At 62.2% G+C, this 21489-nt stretch overlaps 1 protein-coding gene across 6 annotated transcripts in view; it reads right to left on the reverse strand.

Annotated features, from left to right (window-relative positions):
* Window positions 1-21489, reverse strand: part of HSPG2 (heparan sulfate proteoglycan 2) — a 182875-nt gene that overhangs the window by 43754 nt on the left and 117632 nt on the right. For 5 of the 6 annotated variants that reach the window (XM_054009501.1, XM_054009500.1, XM_054009503.1 and 2 more), the window contains 9 exons: window positions 20523-20703; window positions 19161-19220; window positions 17913-18035; window positions 16914-17066; window positions 14273-14415; window positions 5192-5327; window positions 3047-3198; window positions 2545-2683; window positions 1707-1846 (listed from right to left, as the gene is read on the reverse strand). In XM_054009501.1, the coding sequence (XP_053865476.1) occupies window positions 1707-1846; window positions 2545-2683; window positions 3047-3198; window positions 5192-5327; window positions 14273-14415; window positions 16914-17066; window positions 17913-18035; window positions 19161-19220; window positions 20523-20703 (1227 nt within the window). The remainder of the gene's footprint in view (window positions 1-1706; window positions 1847-2544; window positions 2684-3046; window positions 3199-5191; window positions 5328-14272; window positions 14416-16913; window positions 17067-17912; window positions 18036-19160; window positions 19221-20522; window positions 20704-21489) is intronic. The other variant, XM_054009502.1, reaches the window with a different exon arrangement.

Consider the following 21489-nt stretch of genomic DNA (forward strand, 5'->3'; position numbering starts at 1 on the left):
TGGCCGGGGAGTGGGGCTGGGGGTGTCGCTGGTTTGATTTTCCTGAAGGGGCGCTAGGGAAGGGCTGCCCAGGGACACGGGTGTGACACTGCACCCATATTCTTCATAGATATTATGATATGATTATGGCATAATGATGATACATTTTATGCAAGGCAAGTCATGTGAGATATCATTGGAAAGGTCATGATTTCCTGAATATGATTATCCTATTTGTATGCATGTATTATTTTTGTATCTGAAGTTAGCAATATTGACTATGTATCTGTATTACAAATGTGTTTACACCTGCGGAACGCCCACTAGACAAGATGCTTTCGTTCTGAAAAGCTCGGTGGGGAAGGGCCAGTAGAGAAACCAACAGGCCTTAGAAGAAGCTTATTTCCCACCTGGGGAGCCTTCCTGAGGAGGCTGCAGACAGCCTCCAACTCATGGCTGCTGTGACACTACAGGGACATGTGACCAGGTCACCTGGTGCTGGACTCCATCTTGGGACATCAGTATTTTTCCACTGACTTGCATGGGAACCAAGCTTTGAAACAAAGGATTCCCGCAACATGCAAAAGCGATATAAGGCAGGGGAGTGACATCACCATGGTTCTTCACAGACTCCCCACCCAAAGAGACTCCTGGAAACACCTGAGGAACAAAGACTGACCTGGGGGAAGTGCTGAACCAGGCTAAAGGGATTTTTAGCCTATGAATGGAACACCTGGGGACTCCAAGCTGTAAGTTAGTGCAGCTTCCCCTTAGGAATCTGCAGCCTGCTCGTATCATCATTTAGGGGGAGGATCTGCTGTTCATATCTGATCTATGTAGTATATTAAGCTTAGTTGGTGTGTTTTGTTTATTTGCTAGGTAATCTGCTTTGATCTGTTTGCTATCCTTTATCATCACTTACAATTGATCGTTTTGTAGTTAGAAGTCATAGAATCTCAGGGTTGAAAGGGACCTCAGGAGGTCATCTAGTCCAACCCCCTGCTCAAAGCAGAACCAATCCCCAACTAAATCCCCAAATGGCCCCCTCAAGGATTGAACTCACAACCCTGGGTTTAGCAGGCCAATGCTCAAACCACTGAGCTATCCCTCCCACAAGTTAATAAACTTGTTTTTGCTTTGTTTAAAACCAGTGTGTGGGATTCATCACTCGGGGCCGAAAGCTATTGTATATTCCTCTGCACATTGTGGGAGGGGGCGAATCCCTGTGCAGCACAAGACGGTATCATTTTGGGTTTACACTCCAGAGGGGTGCGTGTCTAAGTAGCTGGGAAGTTCCCTAGTAACTGCAGCTGGGTGTGTCCCTACCTGTATATGGGGTGGGCAGCTTGTCGCAGCAGTACAGTATAAAGGGAGCCCAGGCTGGTCGGTCTGGGGGGCTCAGTGGTACCCCAGTTCGAGGTGGCCCCCCCGGGGGGAACCCGTCACAACGGTAACCTCCCCCTCTATGATGCCACACCTCTTGGGGCAGGACTCCAGAGAGACTCTCCCGGAAGCATGAGCAGCAAGGTATTGTGGGTAAGCTGGACAATGGTGCCAGGTGCTACATTACTGGGAGGCAGCGCTGTGGACTTACTGGTTCCCCAAGGAATCCCCAAGCAGCTATTGCTGAGTCCTGGGCATTTCAGCCCAGCTCCACACTAGAGCGGGCACAGGCCACAGTGCCAGCCCCAGTGCCAGCCCCCCCGTGGTCCCACATGGCCCCATACCTGGTGGCCATCCGGCAGGGAGCCCCCCCGCTTGTACCACATGACTGTGGCTGGCGACTGGACCGGGACGAGGCAGTTCAGGTCCAAGGACTGTCCCTCAGTGACGGCGGAGGAGGAGGACTCAATGTGGATGGGGGGGGCTGGAAGAACAGAGAGGGAGGAGTAGAGCCAAGAGCGGAGCATCACCAAAAGCCAGGCTGGAGCAGCGCTGGCTGGGGGAATGGTAAGAACCCTCAAGTGATTTGTAAAGCAATGGAAATGACCTGCCCGGCCTGCAGCCCCACAGGGTCAGAGCGCAGCTCTCCCAGGACTGGCAAGGCAGCTGCACAGACCACAGGGCAACACCAAGGGGAAAGAAGGCAGCCCACGGCCCGCCCTTCGCCCTCCAGGGCAGATACATTGTGGGGATCTCCTGCCCCCAGAGATCAGCAGAAACTTCCACACCCCCCCCCCCCCCACAGCAACCCCTGTGCTGCCTGGTTGTGCCACTGCGAGGCTGGTACCCCTGGAGAAAGCACCCAGGGCAACCGTCCCTGAGAGCAGATCCCTGTGGCACACTCCCTGCAGCCTGCACCCGCCTGCACAGACTCCTCCACTCACCTATGGAAGGGGAATGGTGGCCCCGAAACCTGCCCTGTGCAGGGGCAGGGTGTGGAAGGCAGGATCTGCCAAGGGCAAGGCAGGGTCTGGAAAGCACATCCCTGGGGACGCAGTGGGTGAGAGCCATCCCTCGCCCAGTGGATGCCAGCGCATTGGCCACAGGGACCCCTGGTACTAGGGGAGCAAGCACAGGGAGCTCCTGCCCCCAGGCCAGCCAGCACACACTGCTCACACTTACCATGTGGGGAGCCGGCACTGTGCTGGACAGTAACTGGGATGGAGGCCTCACGGGAGCTGGCACCGATGCTCACGCGGCAGACGTACTCACCCGAGTCGGCCGCCGAGACCTGAGAGATGCGTAGGTGGGAGCCGGAGACCTGGCAGGGAGATGAGGGAATTCAAGGGGGAAGAGAAGAAAACAGCCCTGAGCTTAACCCTCAGCCCCACTGCGTCCCCTGCCCAGCCCCCCGGAGATCCCAGGGACTCGCTGGGCCTCAGCCTGACAATTACTGGCCTCTCATTTCTGCATCCTCCCATCTCCCTTTTCTCAGAGACTGACACAGCTGCCCGCCTGACCTGGGATAAGGAAAAGCCTCCTTGGGATCCATGAGCATCTGTGCCAGGACCCGAGGGAGTCCATACAGGGGCTCTGCAGTGCCACGGGCCGCATCCCCAGCTGGTGTGAACTGGTGCAGCTCCACAGCTGTCCATGGAGTCACACTGATTTCCTACAGCTGTACCTGGTGTCTGGCCGGCAGAGAGCCCCCCCGCTTGTACCACGTCACTGTGGCTGGTGCCTGGCCCGTGACGCGGCAGTTCAGATCCAGGGTCTGTCCCTCAGCGATGGAAGACGACGAGGCCTCGATCCGGATGGTGGGTGCCGTGACCGAGGCTGGAAGAGACAGAACAGGGTAAATCAGCTTAGCACAGATCAATGGCTAAGCTTGTCTACTAGGGCACACAATGCAGCCTGCACATCATCATGCCTAGCTACTGCAGCCTAGCGTTCTCTGCAGGTGCCCTGTCAGGGACAGGCCCCCGCATGCCAGGTGCTGCACAGCCACAGAGCAGAAAGGTGGGCCCGGCAGTTGAAATGCATTAGCAATGGAGGGGGCTGGCTGTGCTGGGGTCTTGTAGGCCAACTGCTGGAGATGCTTGGCCTTTTCCGGCTGATCTCATCTATTTACTCACCCAGGCTGACCTCCCACTTGGTCACTTATTTCAAGTGCCACAGTGCACTGGTGGCAGCACCAAGAACCTCCCTGAGGGGTGGGATCATGGCAGCCCAAGCTGGGAGCCACGCTCTGTGATCAGTGCTGGGCCAGGCGCAGGACCGGCTCTGGCTTTTTTGCTGCCCCAGGCAAAAAAGCCTCCCGCCGCCCCCTACCCCTCCCCCCCGCGCGGCAGGGGAGGGCACCGAGCCCGGCCGCAGGCCGCTCTCCCCGACCGGCCAGAGTGCTGGGAGGAGGGCGGCGAGCCTGCCGCGGCTCCGCTGGTGGCCAGAGCCCCGGGAGGAGGGCGGAGAGCCCGGCTGGGGCTCTGCTCTCTCCGGTGGCCAGAACGCCGGGAAGAGGGCGGCGAGCCCGCTGCGGCTCCGCTCTCCCCGGCGGCCAGAGCGCTGGAGGGAGGGTGGAGAGCCCGCCGCGGCTCCGCTCTCCCCGGTGGCCAGAGCGCCGGGGGGGGAGGGCGGAGTGGCGGCCAGAGCGCCGGGTGGAGGGCGGAGAGCCCGCCGCGGCTCCACTCTCCCCCGTGGCCAGAGCACCGGGGGGAGGGCGGAGTGCCGGCCGGGGCTCCGCTCTCCCCAGTGGCCAGAGTGCCGGGGGGAGGCTGGAGAGCCCAGCCGGGGCTCTGCTCTCCCCGGAGGCGGGAGCCGGAGCACCGCGCCGCCCCCCTCCAGGTGCCGCCCCAAGCACAAGCTTGGTGGGCTGGTGCCTGGAGCCGGCCCTGGCCAGGCGCCAGCACCCGTTCCACTGACATGCTGCCAGCTCCGTGTGGGCCTGCTCACGCTCACACCCCTTTCACACAAGCATCTGTGCCATGGGGTTTTACTAACAGAAGCTCAAACATCCATCCAGCCACTCGCAGGGGGGAGACTGAGCTGGCTTCCCTCAAGCATTTGCCCCCAGAGCTCAGTCCTGCAGCCTTAGTTCCACCAATTGGGAGCAGAGGCACAACACCACCTGACCTATCAGGCCCAGCACAACAGCCCCAAATACTTGCCAGTCTCACTTCTTACCCTGGCAGCCACATTCTGTGCTCAGCAACCCCAGAGTGACTCCAGACTCCACCAGTGCAACCAGTTAATACCCCAGCGGCCACCCCACAGCAGGAGCCCACAGACAAGCTGGGCAATGCTCCTGAATGGGTCCCTGCAGGGACTGAACCGGGGTCGTGGGATATCACAGCCAGACAATCAACTGCTTGAGCTAACGACCCAGCTCCAGCAGCCTGCAGGGGAACAGTGCACTTGGAAAGCTCTTCACTGGTCTGGCCACTAGAGGGAGGCAGGGCTACATGCCTGTGCTGAGCACAGGCTAGTCTGCAGAATCAGTGCAGAGCCCTTTCTTGGGGGCAGACCCCCACAGCTGCTTCCCTCTCCTCTTAGCCCAGCCTAAGGGAGCAGATTTTTGGTGGGAGCCTCTTGTTAAAGTCCTGGCAACACCAACAGCTGGAGAGAAGCTGCAGGAGCTAAAAGGCAGGGGCCTTGCCCCCCTCCCTGAGCCGTGCCCTGGGCACTGGGGAGGTACACCCCCCCCAGCTGGATGGCACATGGGTGATGCCCAATGCTGCGCTGCACAGCATGTGGCAGGGCAGCCCCGCAGGTGGCCCAGTCGGCCGGCACATCCCTAGTGGTTAGCAGTGAAAGTCTGTCCTTGGGCCCCTACCTTGTAGCACCACCACCTCGATCCTGGCGCTGCCGACACCGGCTGGGCTGGTCCCGATGCACAGGTAGACCCCGCTGTCAGCGGCCGTGATGGAGGGGATCACCAGAGTGGCGATGTCGGTGCGCTCCGAGCGGGACTGCAAACACAGCAAGGGAGCAGTCAGGGCTAGGGTCTCAGGGGCACATGCTCCAAGTGTGCAGGAAGAGGGGAGGGCACCTGGGACTCTGTTCCCATAGTGCGGGGTCAGCAGCAGGCCCCGCTGAGGTGACCGTTAATCAGTGCCCAGCTGAGCGGGAAAGGGGCTCCTGGGTGGCCATCTTGGTTACTGGCGGTTTGTCTGGGTGGTACAGGGCCTGTGAGGGAGCTGGAGCACCCTGGAACCCCCATATTCACCCCGTCAAATAATTATGATCTATTTCATACAAGCATGCTGTGATGTTTCACTCCATATTCTTTATGAAAATATGCTTATGACATGACTATGACATAACTGAGTATACTTTACACAAGATGGCTCATGTGAGATATCACTGGAAAGGTTCTGATTTACTGAATGCGATTATCCAGTGTGTATGCCTGCATCATTTCTGTATCTGAAGTTAGGGATATTGACTGTGTATCTGTATTTCAACTATGCTACTTTGGGTGACGCCCCCTGCTAACCCTTCAGGTAGAACGATGGAAAAGCCAGACAGGGCGAATGGCCCATCAGCTGTGAAAAGCTCAGCCTTCCTGGGGACACTCCATACTGCCCCTGACTCCTGGACGCTGTGATATTACAGGGGCGGGGGGCTTGTCACCTCACACTAAGCATTACCTGGGACTCCTTGTAATTTTCCACTGTGAGGGAAGGGGGGGGTCAAGTTTGGAAACAAAGGATTCTGGCCTTATGTAAATCCTATTGAAGGGTGGGGAGGAAGGCAAACAGGACTCCTCCTCTCCATGGCCTGTCTGCCCAAGAAGAAAGACTGCAAAAGCCACCTGAAGGCAACGCAGCGGGGGAGTCCAGACTGAGACAGGGGTCCAGTCTGAAAAGAAATATAACTGGAACTCTGAACCACAGAAACTTTGCAACCTGCCTAAAATAACATTTAGGGTAAGAAGTTACATTGTGTAACCTGTTTCTTAAGTGTATTGAACTTAGCTTGGTACTGTGGTTTATTTGCTCAGTAATCTGCTTTGTTCTGTCAGTTATCTGATATTCACTTAAAATTCACCTTTTGTAGTTAATAAGCTTATTTCTTGTTTATAATATAATCCAATTTTTGTAATTTCTAATTGGGCGGGGGGCGGGGGGAAGAAGTTGTGCATATCTCCCTCCACGTTGAGGAAGGGGGCAAATTTCATAAAACTTTTGGGTTTGTACCCCTTAAAGGGAGTGGGCACCAGTGTTGGGGCAAGCCCCTAAGGCTGAATCTTCCCAGAGCGGATCTCTGTCTCTCTGTGCAGCTGGGCGTGGCCCTGCCTGTGTGCTTGGCTGGAAGAGGCTTGTGAGCCTAGCCCAGCCAGGCCAGGTAAAGGGGGCCCAGGCTGGCAGAATAGGCTGACTCAGTGGCCTAAGGTGACACCCCAAGGCCCCAACCCAACACACATGCCATGTAAATATCATATGAAAGCTCATGATCTGCTGAAACCCACTGTTCTGTCCAAATCTGTATATCGTTAGTATGAGACTTTGCTGTATGGTTGTTACTGAACTGTGTTGGAAGTTTGAGAGTCTCTATTGCTAGGTGGTGACCCAGTCCCTGGGGAGCGTTATGCGACCATTAATCAGCAGGGGAGTTGTAAACAAGGGATTTACAATACTGTAAGAGGGCTGCACAAGCATCACACAATGGAGGATTGGGCGAAATCTGCCTTCACCCCCCCAATAGGGCTCTGTGAGATACTGGTCCTGCCTTTCGGCCTCAAGGGGGCATCTGCCACCTTCCAGTGCCTGGTGGATCAGTTGCTAAGGGGGATGGAGGGCTTTGCTCTGGCGTATATTGACGATATCTGTGTCTTTAGCCAGACCTGGGAAGAACATGTGTCCCAAGTGAAGAGGATGCTGGGTCGCCTCAGGATGCAGGACTGACCATAAAAGCTGGAAAGTGCAAGGTGGGGATGGCAGAGCTGTCATACTTGGGCCACAAGGTGGGAAGCATCCACCTGAAGCCAGAGCCGGCCAAAGTGGAGGCCATCAAGGACTGGCCTGCTCCCCAGACTAAGGAGCAGGTCCAGGCTTTCATTAGGATGGCGGGGTACTACCGGATGTTTGTCCCCTACTTTAGCTCCCTGGCAGCTCCCCTCACAGAGCTGTGTAGGAAGGGAAAGCCGGACAAGGTGGTCTGGACCAAGCAGTGCCAGAGGGCTCTCTGTGCGGTGAAGGGGGCACTCATCCAGGGCCCGGTGCTGGTAAACCCGGATTTTAACAAACCCTTCCTGGTGTTCCCCAACACCTCGGACTCAGGGCTGGGGGCGGTACTGATGCACACTGATACTAAGGGGGAGAGACACCCCATTGTGTACCTGAGCAAGAAGCTGCTGCCCCGGGAGCAGCACTACGCGGCCATAGAGAAGCAACGCCTGGCCATGGGGTGGGCCCTTAAGAAACTGCAGCCGTATCTATTTGGGCGGCGCTTTACTGTGTACACTGACCATTCGCCCCTGACGTGGCTGCACCAAATGAAAGGGGCCAATGCCAAGCTGTTGAGATGGAGCCTGCTCCTCCAGGGGTTTGACATGGAGGTGGTTCATGTGAGGGGGAGTGCCAATGTCATAGTCGATGCTTTATGATGGGGCGGGGGCCCTGAACTTCCCCAGGTCACTGGCTAAGTGACCCAGCTCAGTTCAGACTCGAAGGGGGGAGAGATACGACGAAGTGGGGGGTTTTCTTGTTTTTCCCCCTGTTTTTTCAATGGTTTGCATGCAGAGGGGGTGGGACTCAGTTTCCCTGAGTGTTATTGGTTTAATGAGGTGATGGGAGAGGGAGTTTGTTGTTACAGAGGACCGGAGATGGAACTTGGGGCTCCAGACAATGGCCTGGAGAATGGATACCCCAGCGACTGGTGACCTGGCGACCCGGAGGTCCAGCTCAGGACTCACAGCCTGTTCCAGACAGTGGGAGGACAATGGTTTGTAAAGAGAGGGCCCTGGTGACCTGACCGGCCGGTTCCAGCCAGAGGGGTCAGAGGACAGAAGAGGGGAGAGGAGGCCCAGGCGACCCTGTTTACCTGGAGAGACGACAATGGACAGAGGCAGGGCTTGGGGCCGGGGATCTCAGATGCCCAGCTGGTAAGCAGGGGGGCTCGGGACTAGAGAGAGAGAGCAGGCAGAGCCCCCCCTAGATGCAGGGGAGATTTGGATGTACTGTGCTGAGGGAGGCCAGGCCTGAGGGCCCTGAGAGTTTCCTGTGCTGTGTTCAGACGCTCAATAAACCCTCCTGTTCTACGCTGGCTGAGAGTCACTCCGGTCTAGAGAACAGGGTGGCGTTATTCCCTTTGGGAGTGGAGGCCCCGGAGGTTCAGAGCGAGTGGACTCCCTGAGGGGGCCCACGGCGAGAAACAGGTGTGCTAAGGCTCAGAGAAGTGCGGCTCCAGGAGGTGGAGGGGCTTAACCCCCGAGGGAGAGTGGACCCCCAAGAAGGGCTGTCTCACTGAAGGGGGTTCCCCCCACGGACCGCACGGGGCCAAGAGTGGGCATGATCTGTAAGTCCGTGACACCCACCTATGCTGGAAGCAACAAGAGCGCTGGGAAGACAAAGACTTCAACTGAGGAGACTGGTCCCAGGCCCAAGGGAGAAGCCAGTGTATTAAGAATTGTATAATCCAGTGGGGTGACAAAACTGCTTGTTCCAAATACTGCCTAGTGTAATAAGGTTTCAGATATAGACTGTGTGATTACCTTTTGTTTTCTTTGGTAACTAGCTGTGACCTTTTGTGCCTAACACTTATAATCACTTAAAATCGATCTTTCTCTAGTTAATAAATCTGTTTTATATTTTACCTAAAACGATGTGTTTTGCTTCAAGTGCTTGGGAAATCTCAGCTCAGTTTACAAAGGCTAGTATGTGCCCTCTCCACATCAAGGGAGGGGTGGATTGGGTAATAAACATATACTGGTCAGGTACAGTTCTGGGGTGAAAGGCTGGAGAGCTGGAGGGAATTGGCTGGTGCCTTTCCCTGTGTGATTTGTGAGTGGCTCTGGGGCATTCATGCAATAGAGCTGGGTGTGGGCTCCACATCCTGTTGTGCTGAGTGATAACAGTGCCCAGAGGGGTTTGCTGCTTGTCACTAGCAAAGCATTGAGAGGGACAGCCCAGGCTGGAGAGTAAAGGGGGCACAGCGGTACCCAAGTTATGGGCCATCCCTAGCCATTTGGGTGCCCTACGCAGCCCCCCCCATGGGGGGGGGGCTGTGTGGGGCCCCAGGCATCCCCCCCAAGGACTGGGAGGCAGGAGCTGTGGGGGGCCACTTTTGGGGGCCCCACAGACCCAGAGTGGCCCAAGGGATTAGCAGAGGGCCGGGAGCAGCCTGCTCTGCTTCCCTCACTCCGGCCTCAGTCGTGTTGCTTGGGGAGGGGGCTTGAGGGAAGGGATCCCCCACTCACTGGCAACGGCGGGAAGCAGAGCCAGCTCCCAGCCGCGGCGCTCTGCTTCCTGCCGCCGGTCCTTTCCCCAACCTGAGAGACATGGCTGGGGCCGGGCCAAGGGAGTGGGCTGGGGCCGCGTCTCTCCGCTTCCTGACACTGGTGAGTGTGCGGGGCGATCCTTTCCCCACATTCACCGGCAGCGGGAAGCGGAGCGCCGTGGCTGGGAGCTGGCGGAGTAGAGCGGGCTGGGGCTGGGTTGCTCCACTTCCCGCCGCTGCTGGTGAGTGCGGGGTCTCTGGGGGAAAAGGTGGAATGGGGGCAGGCCAGGGGCGGAGCAGGGGAGAAGGATAAAGAGGCAGGGTGGAGGGCGTTGTCCAGGGCCCCACATCCCCCAGGGATGGCTTTGCCCCTTGCAATGGGGGCCAGCCGAGGGACAGAGCTGGTCGCTGAGGCTGGGGCTGCGGGGTATGCAGCATGCAGCTGCCTAGGGCACCATGAAATTTGTGGCAATTTGGTGCCCCAAGTTTCATGGTGCCCTACACAGCTGCGTATGTCTAAGGACGGCCCTGCCCAAATTCCAGGGTGTACCCCGGTGATCCTGTAGGGTTGGCAGGCATCCGGTTTTCGACCGCAATGCCCAGTCAAAAAGGGACCCTGGAGGCTCCAGTCAGCACCGGTGACTGGGCCACTAAAAGTCTGGTCGGCGGCGCAGTGGGGCTAAGGCAGGCTCCCGGCCTGCCCTGGCTCCACGGGGCTCCCGTAAGCGGCCGGCCTATCTGGCTCCTAGGCACTGGAGCAGTCAGGGGGCTCCGCGCACTGCCCCCACCCTGAGCGCCAGCTCTGCAGTTCCTATTGGCCGGGAACCACAGCCAGTGGGACCTGTGGGGGTGCCACCTGCAGGCACAGGCAGCACATGGAGTCCCCTTGTCGCCCCTCCACCTAGGAGTTGGACATTTTGTCTGCTTCCATTTTGTCCAGCCGCCTGAGGTAAGCACCGCCTGTCTGGAGACCGCACCCTGAACCCCCTGCCCCAGGTCGGAACCCCCTCCCGCACCCTAACTCCCTCCCAGAGCCCACACCCCACACCGCCTCCTGCACTCCAAGCCCCTCAGCCCTGACTCCACCTCAGAGCCTGCACCCCCAGCCGGAGCCCTCACCCCCTCCTGCACCCCAACCCCCTGCCCCAGCCCGGTGAAAGTGAGTGAGGGTGGGGGGATGGAGTGAGCAGGGGGCAGAGAAGGGTGTTCAGTTTTGTGCGATTAGAAAGTTGGCAACCCTATGATCCCATCACAAGGGGACCCAGCGTGGCTCCCTTCAGAGGGGCCGGGAGGTGAGAGAGGGGAGCCTGGGCATGGTGAACTGCATCCTGCTTGTGCTGGGGCTCGGGCCTCTGCTGCGGGTGTCAGCGGGCTCTCCTGGGCTAACCCACTGCACAGCAAGGATCTCCTGACAGCCTGGGCTGGGTGGTACCAGGACAGGGGCCAAACCACCCCCCTCCTCAGGACGCAGCTGTGCCCATGAACTCATGGCCGGGGCACTCTGTGCTGGAGCTCAGAGCAGCTCCCTGGGCCTGGGCTGCCCATACGCTGTGACCTCCAGCACCCCGGGCCAGCGAGGGAGGAAGAGCCATCAGGCAGAACCGGCAGGGGAAAGCAGGAAGCCGGTGCCCAGCCCAGCCAGCCATGCCAAGCACAAGAGCAAGCGAGCTACCTGCCAGAGCTCCTGGACCCGCTGCTGTATCTCCTCCAGGCTGGTGCCTTGGAAGTGAAGGAAACCGTAGGCAGAGAGAGCCTGGCAGAGAAAGGGCGGCAAAGTGACAGAGCGACAGCAGCCAGTGGGGGGTGCGTGTGCCTGCGTGCATGACTGTGGCCGGGCATGAGAGTCTGCAAGGCCCCTCCTGTGACCGACCTGTCCAGTGGAAAGCGGCTCCCTCATGGGAACAGAGCTGGGAGCTGGCACCATCAACAAAGCCCTGAGACCCCCCCGGACCCTAGGTCCGGCCCAAAGGCACTGAGACACAGCCCGAGCCCCTGCCCATGGGGCCAGCCCTGCTGCCTGCGCTCCTGCCCCTAAGACATGGGGCGCGTGCCCAGGGGGCAGGGCTGGACTGGGCTCTGGCCCTGGCCGAGTGGGGGAGGCCCCTGCCAATCGAGGTCCCTACCCAGGGCCTAAGAGAACCAGTGGGCTGCCTGCAGCTGGCCTTGTTGGGGTGGAGGCCGCAGCCCCATTGGCTGCTATCCAGCCACACCCCGTCCCCCAGGGACACACCTGCCGGGTTCCCCACGGCCCGAGAAACGGACAAGAGGCAGCTTCTGAAGAGACACGAAAAGAACCCTATGGAGAGCTTCCGCTCCAGCGTCACCGGCTGGACCCCCGGCACCCCCAACCTATCTGGCCCCACGCCCCAACCCACGGCACCCATCTCAAACCTGCCTGGCCCCACCCCACGCCCCAGCCCCCGGCACCCATACCCAACCTGCTGGGCCCCCAACCCACAGCACCTGCAACCTGCCAGGCCCCACGCCCCAGCCCACAGCACCCCCAACCTGCCTGGCCCCACGCCCCAGCCCACAGCACCCCCAACCTGCCTGGCCCCACGCCCCAGCCCACAGCACCCCCAACCTGCCTGGCCCCACGCCCCAACCCACAGCACCCCCAACCTGCCTGGCCCCACGCCCCAACCCACAGCACCCCCAACCTGCCTGGCCCCACGCCCCAGCCCACAGCACCCCCAACCTGCCTGGCCCCACGCCCCAACCCACAGCACCCCCAACCTGCCGAGCCCCACGCCCCAACCCACAGCACCCCCAACCTGCCTGGCCCCACGCCCCAGCCCACAGCACCCCCAACCTGCCTGGCCCCACGCCCCAGCCCTCAGCACCCCCAACCTGCCTGGCCCCACGCCCCAACCCACAGCACACCCAACCTGCCTGGCCCCACGCCCCAGCCCCTGGCACCCATCCCCAACCTGCCAGGCCTCCCGCCCCAGCCCACAGCACCCCCAACCTGCCTGGCCCCACGCCCCAGCCCACAGCACCCCCAACCTGCCTGGCCCCACGCCCCAGCCCACAGCACCCCCAACCTGCCTGGCCCCACGCCCCAGCCCACAGCACCCCCAACCTGCCTGGCCCCACGCCCCAACCCACAGCACCCCCAACCTGCCTGGCCCCACGCCCCAGCCCACAGCACCCCCAACCTGCCTGGCCCCACGCCCCAACCCACAGCACCCCCAACCTGCCTGGCCCCACGCCCCAACCCACAGCACCCCCAACCTGCCTGGCCCCACGCCCCAACCCACAGCACCCCCAACCTGCCTGGCCCCACGCCCCAACCCACAGCACCCCCAACCTGCCTGGCCCCACGCCCCAACCCACAGCACCCCCAACCTGCCTGGCCCCACGCCCCAACCCACAGCACACCCAACCTGCCTGGCCCCACGCCCCAGCCCCTGGCACCCATCCCCAACCTGCCAGGCCTCCCGCCCCAGCCCACAGCACCCCCAACCTGCCTGGCCCCACGCCCCAGCCCTCAGCACCCCCAACCTGCCTGGCCCCAAGCCCCAGCCCCCGGCACCCATCCCCAACCTGCCTGGCCCCACGCCCCAAACCACAGCACTCCCAACCTGCCGGGCCCCACGCCCCAACCCACAGCACCCCCAACCTGCCGGGCCCCACGCCCCAACCCACAGCACCCCCAACCTGCCTGGCCCCACGCCCCAACCCACAGCACCCCCAACCTGCCTGGCCCCACGCCCCAACCCACAGCACCCCCAACCTGCCTGGCCCCACGCCCCAACCCACAGCACCCCCAACCTGCCTGGCCCCACGCCCCAACCCACAGCACCCCCAACCTGCCGAGCCCCACGCCCCAACCCACAGCACCCCCAACCTGCCTGGCCCCACGCCCCAGCCCACAGCACCCCCAACCTGCCTGGCCCCACGCCCCAGCCCTCAGCACCCCCAACCTGCCTGGCCCCACGCCCCAACCCACAGCACCCCCAACCTGCCTGGCCCCACGCCCCAACCCACAGCACCCCCAACCTGCCTGGCCCCACGCCCCAGCCCTCAGCACCCCCAACCTGCCTGGCCCCAAGCCCCAGCCCCCGGCACCCATCCCCAACCTGCCTGGCCCCACGCCCCAAACCACAGCACTCCCAACCTGCCGGGCCCCACGCCCCAACCCACAGCACCCCCAACCTGCCAGGCCCCACGCCCCAAGCCACGGCATCACCCCAAACCTGCCGGTCCCCAACCCATGGGACCCTTCCCAATCTGCGGGGAAAAACACCCCCAACCCACAGCACCCCTAAACTGTGGCACCCCCAAACCAATCTGCTCAGTTTCCATGTCCCAACTCTGAGCATTCTGTACCCTGGCGCTCTCAAACTGCAAGACCCCACAGTGCAATCACTGGCACCCTATGCCCCTCCCCCCCAAAGTGGCTATGCCCCCAACACACTCCGCCCCACAGCCCTGCCCCCCCCCGGAAGGTCTGTAGGCCGGGGGACATTACCTGGGGTGGGAGGCTGCCCCCTTGCTTCTCCCAGGTGATGGTGGCGGTGGGGGAGCCGGCAGCCCTGCAGTACAGTCTCACCGTGCTGCCCTCCTGCACCTCTGTCCGCTCCGGGCTCACCTGCACCTGCGGCATGCTGGCAGCTGCAAACAGCCAGTGGGTTAGAGCTGCGGGAGGTCCCGTGAGAGCTCTGGCTGGGTCACAGCAGAGCCAGCCTGGCAAATGTGATGCCACCCATTTCCCACCCCGCTCTGCCCTTCCCCATGGCACCTCTCCACCCTTTGCAGCCAGCGGGGGAGGCCCAGTGTGAGACCGGGACACTCAGCAACCTGTCAGCCTGGCACAGCATCCCACCCTGCAATCCTTCCACCACTCCGCCCGCCCCTGAGCGTAACTGCGCACTGGCCCTGGCACACGCTGACCGCCCATCCCTGCCCCCGCCGCCCGCTCTCCAGGGCACACACTGACCGCCCGTCCCCACCCCCGCCGCCCGCTCTCCAGGGCACACGCTGACCGCCCATCCCTGCCCCCGCCGCCCGCTCTCCATGGCACACGCTGACCGCCCATCCCTGCCCCCGCCGCCCGCTCTCCATGGCACACACTGACCGCCCATCCCTGCCCCCGCCACCCGCTCTCCAGGGAACACGTTGATCGCCCGTCCCTGCCCCCGCCATGCGCTGGCTCTGGCACATGCTGACCGCCTGTCCCTGCCCCCGCCGCCTGCTCTCCATGGTACACGCTGACCGCCCATCCCTGCCCCCGCCGCCCGCTCTCCAGGGCACACGCTGACCGCCTGTCCCTGCCCCCGCCCCCCGCTCTCCATGGCACGCGCTGACCGCCCGTCCCTGCCCCCGCCCCCCGCTCTCCATGGCACACACTGACTGCCTGTCCCTGCCCCCGCCGCCCACTCTCCATGGCACGCGCTGACCGCCTGTCCCTGCCCCCGCCGCCCGCTCTCCATGGCACGCGCTGACCGCCCGTCCCTGCCCCCGCCACCCGCTCTCCATGGCACACGTTGATCGCCCATCCCTGCCCCCGCCATGCGCTGGCTCTGGCACACGCTGACCGCCTGTCCCTGACCCCGCCGTGCGCTCTCCATGGCACACGCTGACCGCCCGTCCCTGCCCCCGCCACCCGCTCTCCATGGCACGCGCTGACCGCCCATCCCTGCCCCCGCCGCCCGCTCTCCATGGCACACGCTGACCGCCCATCCCTGCCCCCGCCGCCCGCTCTCCAGGGCACACACTGACCGCCCGTCCCCACCCCCGCCGCCCGCTCTCCAGGGCACACGCTGACCGCCCATCCCTGCCCCCGCCGCCCGCTCTCCATGGCACACGCTGACCGCCCATCCCTGCCCCCGCCGCCCGCTCTCCATGGCACACACTGACCGCCCGTCCCTGCCCCCGCCACCCGCCACCCGCTCTCCAGGGAACACGTTGATCGCCCGTCCCTGCCCCCGCCATGCGCTGGCTCTGGCACATGCTGACCGCCTGTCCCTGACCCCGCCGCCTGCTCTCCATGGTACACGCTGACCGCCTGTCCCTGCCCCCGCCGCCCGCTCTCCATGGCACACACTGACCGCCCGTCTCTGCCCCCGCCACCCGCTCTCCATGGCACACACTGACCGCCCGTCATTGCCCCCGCCGCCCGCTCTCCATGGCACACACTGACCGCCCGTCCCTGCCCCCGCCACCCGCTCTCCAGGGAACACGTTGATCGCCCGTCCCTGCCCCCGCCATGCGCTGGCTCTGGCACATGCTGACCGCCTGTCCCTGCCCCCGCCGCCTGCTCTCCATGGCACACGCTGACCGCCCATCCCTGCCCCCGCCGCCCGCTCTCCAGGGCACACGCTGACCGCCTGTCCCTGCCCCCGCCACCCGCCACCCGCTCTCCATGGCACACGTTGATCGCCCGTCCCTGCCCCCGCCATGCGCTGGCTCTGGCACACGCTGACCGCCTGTCCCTGCCCCCGCCGCGCGCTCTCCATGGCACACGCTGACCGCCCATCCCTGCCCCCGCCCCCCGCTCTCCATGGCACGCGCTGACCGCCCGTCCCTGCCCCCGCCCCCCGCTCTCCATGGCACGCGCTGACCGCCCGTCCCTGCCCCCGCCCCCCGCTCTCCATGGCACGCGCTGACCGCCCATCCCTGCCCCCGCCACCCGCTCTCCATGGCACGCGCTGACTGCCCCTTACCAGAAGGTTCAAATGTCCCTGCTCTAACCACTAGCCCATCCTGCACCCCTGCACCCACTGCTGCTGCTTTTGCCCATGCTAAGAGGCCAAACTGCTGGAGCCTGTGCAGCGCTTGGTGTGTGGAGCCAGCGTCAGGTGGGGTCCCCAGCCAGCGAGAGCAAGGGTTGCTTCTGGGGTCCTACTGCAGCTGCTTTGGTCTAGGGGTGCAGAGCTGGACAGGGCTAGCTCAGTGGTTTGAGCATTGGCCTGCTAAACCCAGGGTTGTGAGTTCAATCCTTGAGGGGGCCACTTAGGGATCTGGGGCAAAATCAGTACTTAATCCTGCCTAGTGAAGGCAGGGGGCTGGATACGATGACCTTTCGAGGTCCCTTCCAGTTCTCTGAGATAGATATATCTCCATATATATCTCTGGGCCAGGGCAGGCAGCAACCGCCGCAGTGTACGTACTGTGCACTTGCAGGAAGGCCCGGGCCACGTGCTGCCCAGCACTGCTACGCACACGGCACAGATACTCCGCCTCGTCCGAGGGCTCCACAGCGGGGAAGCGCAGGGTCCCTCCCTGGATCACAGCCTTGCGAGACATGACACCAGCCTGCCCTCCTGCAGGGAGCCAGGCCAGGAGAGATACAGCAGTTAATGCCCTGTCTCTCAGCACCCCAGCCTTGCACAACTTGCCTCACCCTGGCCAGGGGCCCAGAGAGCAGCCGGGCTCACAGTCCATGGCCGGCCTGGCACAGCACAGCCTGGCCACGCATTGCCAGGGGCCCAGAGAATAGCTCCTAGCAGCCCATGCTGGAGCCCGTCACTGAAACATGCTGGGGTACATGTGAGCATGCTGCCATCCAGTGAACAGCCCCAGTGACTACAGCAGCCTGCCCCCTACCCAAAGCTGATGGAGCGACTCTGGCTCAAGTGGGAGGGGCTGGGGATCCCCCTCTAATGTTCAAACCCCTCTGTCTCCTGCTGATGCAGCCACAGGCATGGGCAGCAGGTGAACCCCCATTCAGGGAGGCTAGCCCACAGCCCCGCCCCTTCTGCTTGAGGCCCCGCCCCAGCCCTGAGCCCCCCGTGGCTGGAGGATCCCCGGCCCGAGCCGAGCCGCCCCAGCCCTTGGCTGCCAGCTGGAGTAGAGCCCCCTGCAGCTTCCAGGAGAGGGGGAGCGAAGGCGGAGCATGGGCGGGGCCATGGCCTGGGTTACGGGAGGCTTAGCATCTCCTGGTCTTCGATACCTGCCACCCATGGCCACAGGCCACTGTCAATGGGATCTAGTCTAGTGGTTTGCAGAGCGTCTCTCGTCTCCTCCATCTGCCTCGTCCTAGCCCTGGGTCTCCGAGTGACCAGGTGAACACAGAACCCTGGCAGGCAGGAGGTAGGGCCGGGATGGGGAAGTGCTGACTGCTCCCCCAGTGTTCCCCGCCCGGCCAGAAGCGGGTCTGCTGCACCTACCGATCCACTCCACAGTGGGTGGGGGGCTCCCAGTGGCAATGCAGTGGAACTCAGCCGGCTGGCCTGGCTGGACCGTCAGCTGTGCTGGCTCGATGGTGGCCGTGGGCAGGACGGCAGTGGCAGCTGCGGCAAGATGGATGGCGGGTTAATTACTTTGTACTGGCAGGAAACCTCCAGAGCCCTGTGGTAGGGGCTGCAGGGGGCTCCAGTCTCCTAGACCTGCTGCCTACTCAGGGTGCTTCAGGGCTGTATGGGCCCCAGGCCTGGCCTACCTGTGGCCTCCCAGCTCCCATCTACAGTAACGCCGGCCACAGAAGACAGAGCAGAAGCCATGTCCCGGCCAGGCAGCCTCCGTTCTGCCCTGGAACACAGTGTATGGTCCATAATGGACCACAGCCAAGTGTGCAGTTTAGAGCAGGCCCTAGGTTGCTCTAACCAGCACCCAGGGCCAGGACTGAGAATTAGGGACCCAGAACTGACTCCCTGAGTGTCTCCCTCAAGTGCTGAGTACAGCTGAGAGCCTGGGTCTTGGCACCTGCAATGACTCGGCTGGGATCCCCCAGTTTGTGACCAAATTGCTGCCCCTGGGGCCAGCGTGGGGAGCAGCTTGTGGGATGTTAAGAAAACAATCCTGAAGCCCCCCATGCAGGCAAAGGACAAGGCAGGTGGGGTCTCTCCCTGGAGCCCAGTGCAGATGGGTCCAGGACAGTGAACCCTGACTGGTGTATCACTCCCTTGCGCCGTGCAGTGCTGTGCCACGGGCCAGTTTTCAGAGAGACGAGGGGCCAGGAAGCCTGACATCAGGCAGGTTCCAGAGCCCCAAACACTCAACCCGCTCTGACTCCTGCCCCTGCTGGCATTTGTGCCATCTCCAGCCCAGCGCCACTCACAGGAGAAGAGGCCACTCAGGAGCCCAGTCCACATCACTGACCTCTGGTGTCTAACCCCGCCTCCAGCCCTGAGTACTGAGGACAGAGGAACTGGGCTGCCCCAGGTGTGGTATCCTCAGGGCTGGATTAACCTTTTGTGGGCCCTGGCCCCGTGCTCCACCCTGAGACACCTCCCCCTGCTCTGACCCAAGGTCCCCACTCAGCGTCTTCCCCCGGAGGCCCCACCCGCCACTCGCACGGGGGGGATGGGGCAGAGAGGCACAAAGAGCAGCAACGCCACCCTGCCATGCTGCGGGGGAGAGCGAGCGAGTGGGAACCCACGGCACAGCGCTGGGCGTGCAGCACCAGGCCAACTTACAGGGTCTGTGGCCTTCCATGACTTCGATGGGTCCATAAAACATCTGAGTCTTAGGAGGGGCTGCAAACAAATCACAGTTTTCAGTTTCAACCCACGTGAAAACTGAGTGCTGCCTGTGCCCCTCCATGCGGGGACCTGCTGGAGCATGGCAGCACCCAGCGCCGGGCCTGTTCTCAGCTCACAAAACGCTGCAGAGCAGCCGGAGGGCACCAGCCAGCAAGTCAGGTTTCTGTGCCCAGGGAGGGGCCGAGGCGGTGTTTCTCTACCCCCACCCTTGCCGTGCCCGAGCACCTCCCGAATGTGGATGAATTTAGCTCCTCTGGGATGTAAGGAAGGATCATTTTCCTGATTTTCCCAAAAAGGGAAACGGAGGCACAAAGCTTCCATGACTTGCACAGGGTCTCACACACACCCTGTGGCAGAGTCAGGAAAAGAATGCAGATCTGCTGAGTCCCAGCCAGGCGCCCTAGCTACAAACCATCTTCCCTTGCAGTTCAGCTCTCCTGCAGTGATACTAAAGGGGCAGGGTCCAAAATCAGATTGAACACATCGACAAGCCCAAGCTTCTGACCCTGTGTTGCTTGGCCCAGACAGGACACGGTAGGAATTTTACACCTAGCTTCTCTTGCCCTGTATTTCTCTCATCTTGACAAAGAAACTGGCTTTCTTGATTTCTGGTTCCCATGCAGCAGCGGCAAAGAGTCAGTGCTTAAACCCAAACTGGAGCAGCTTCCCTTCGACCCCCCCAACCCTGTTTGATTAGGGTTCCACTTTGCTTTCCCAGCACCCTAAGCTGATCCTAAACCCTGACACTGCTCCCATCAGATTCTGCACGAGAGTTTGAGGAGGAAATTGGGGGAAGGGGCATTAGCCTAAGTCAAGTGCAACTTTTCAATGGTCATGTCCCCCCATGCAGCTCTCCCCTCCGCCCAGAAGGAATCCGCCTTTGTAAAGGCCAATGGCGGGCACTCAGCTGGTGGGGAACATCCCCATTAAAAACCCACCCAGCGAGGGCAGCGCCAGCACATCCTGCCGACCATGGAACCAGAGAAGGACGGAATGGGGACTGACTGTGGGCACTGCTCGTGCCAGGGAAAGTGCCACAGGGTGGGGGTGGGAGCCACAGAGCAATGCAAGCACCCCCAGGGCAGAGTGGGGAGCCTGGCTAGCAGAAGGTCACATCGGGGGGCACTGTCCTGGGCAGAGGGTGGCCTCAGGACTGCAGGGGTGGCTCCTGGGAACTGGTGAACACTGGGCGCCAGCAGCCAGGCTCTCCCTAACTGCCTCCGCCTGACTAACCCAGGCCAGGCTCTCCCTGAGGGCGCAATGGGGCGTGCAGGGGGAGCTCAGGGCTGCCCGCACCTTGCACGTGCAGTGTGGCCGTGCCCTCAGCCATGTCCAGCATGTTGGAGCCGGTGCAGACATAGATGCCGGTGTCCTCGGGCTGCACATTGCGGATGGTGAGGATGCCGTTGAAGTCCATGGCGCGGCGTGGCAGCTTGCCGTGGTTCTGGCGCGTCCAGACCAGTGTGTAGGCCGGAGACTGCGGGAGCAGAGGGGACACAGCTGTGAGGAGGGCGTGAGCCCACCCTCCCCCACCCCAGGGAGCCGGCTCTAGGTGGGCTCCTCGGGGAGGGCAACGTGGGGTCGATCCCCACCTAGCCAATAAACCTGCTCCCCTCCCTACACCCCGCCAGGGCTAGGGCCACTGCAGGGGATGGCAGAGCGCAGGAGTGGCACCCAGATACCATGGTGATGGGCACGTCACTGAAGACAGGCAGAGGCAGGGAAGGCTGCGTCCCCTGGGCTGTGCTCGGCAGCATCAGGAGGGTGGCTCCCTGCCTGGCTGCTCAGGGACTGTCAGACCCCAGGCCCAGGTCAGCAAGTCACTCTGCTCCCTCCTGGGATGGAGCAGCTGGCAGGCCCCAACGGGAGGGGCAAAGCGCAGGGCGAGCAGGTGTCATCTCCTCTCGCCGTGGGGAACCCAGGCTCTGTCCTGCTGGCACCACCTGGGAATCGCGCCCTGGTCAGACTCTAAGATGGGGTGAACGGGCCTTGTTTCCCTGACTTCCCTGGGCGTGTGGGCTCCAGCGGATGTGCCATGCCAGCTGCCCATTATCCCAAACGTGGGCACAGCGCTTTGGCTGTGTTACAACCCGGCAGCTGTCAGCCGTCTGCGCTGCCCTCAGAGCCCGCGTCTGCGCCGTGCCCACCCTCGGCTTCACCCCACATTAAACAATGACAAGCGCCATGCGGACCAAGCAGTCACAGGACCGCCAGCCGCTCGCTCGGCTCCCATCGACTTTCCAGCACACGCTTTCTGGGACAC

The sequence above is a fragment of the Malaclemys terrapin genome, chromosome 19, assembly GCF_027887155.1.
Source record: "Malaclemys terrapin pileata isolate rMalTer1 chromosome 19, rMalTer1.hap1, whole genome shotgun sequence".
In the NCBI taxonomy this organism is placed as follows: domain Eukaryota; kingdom Metazoa; phylum Chordata; order Testudines; family Emydidae; genus Malaclemys; species Malaclemys terrapin.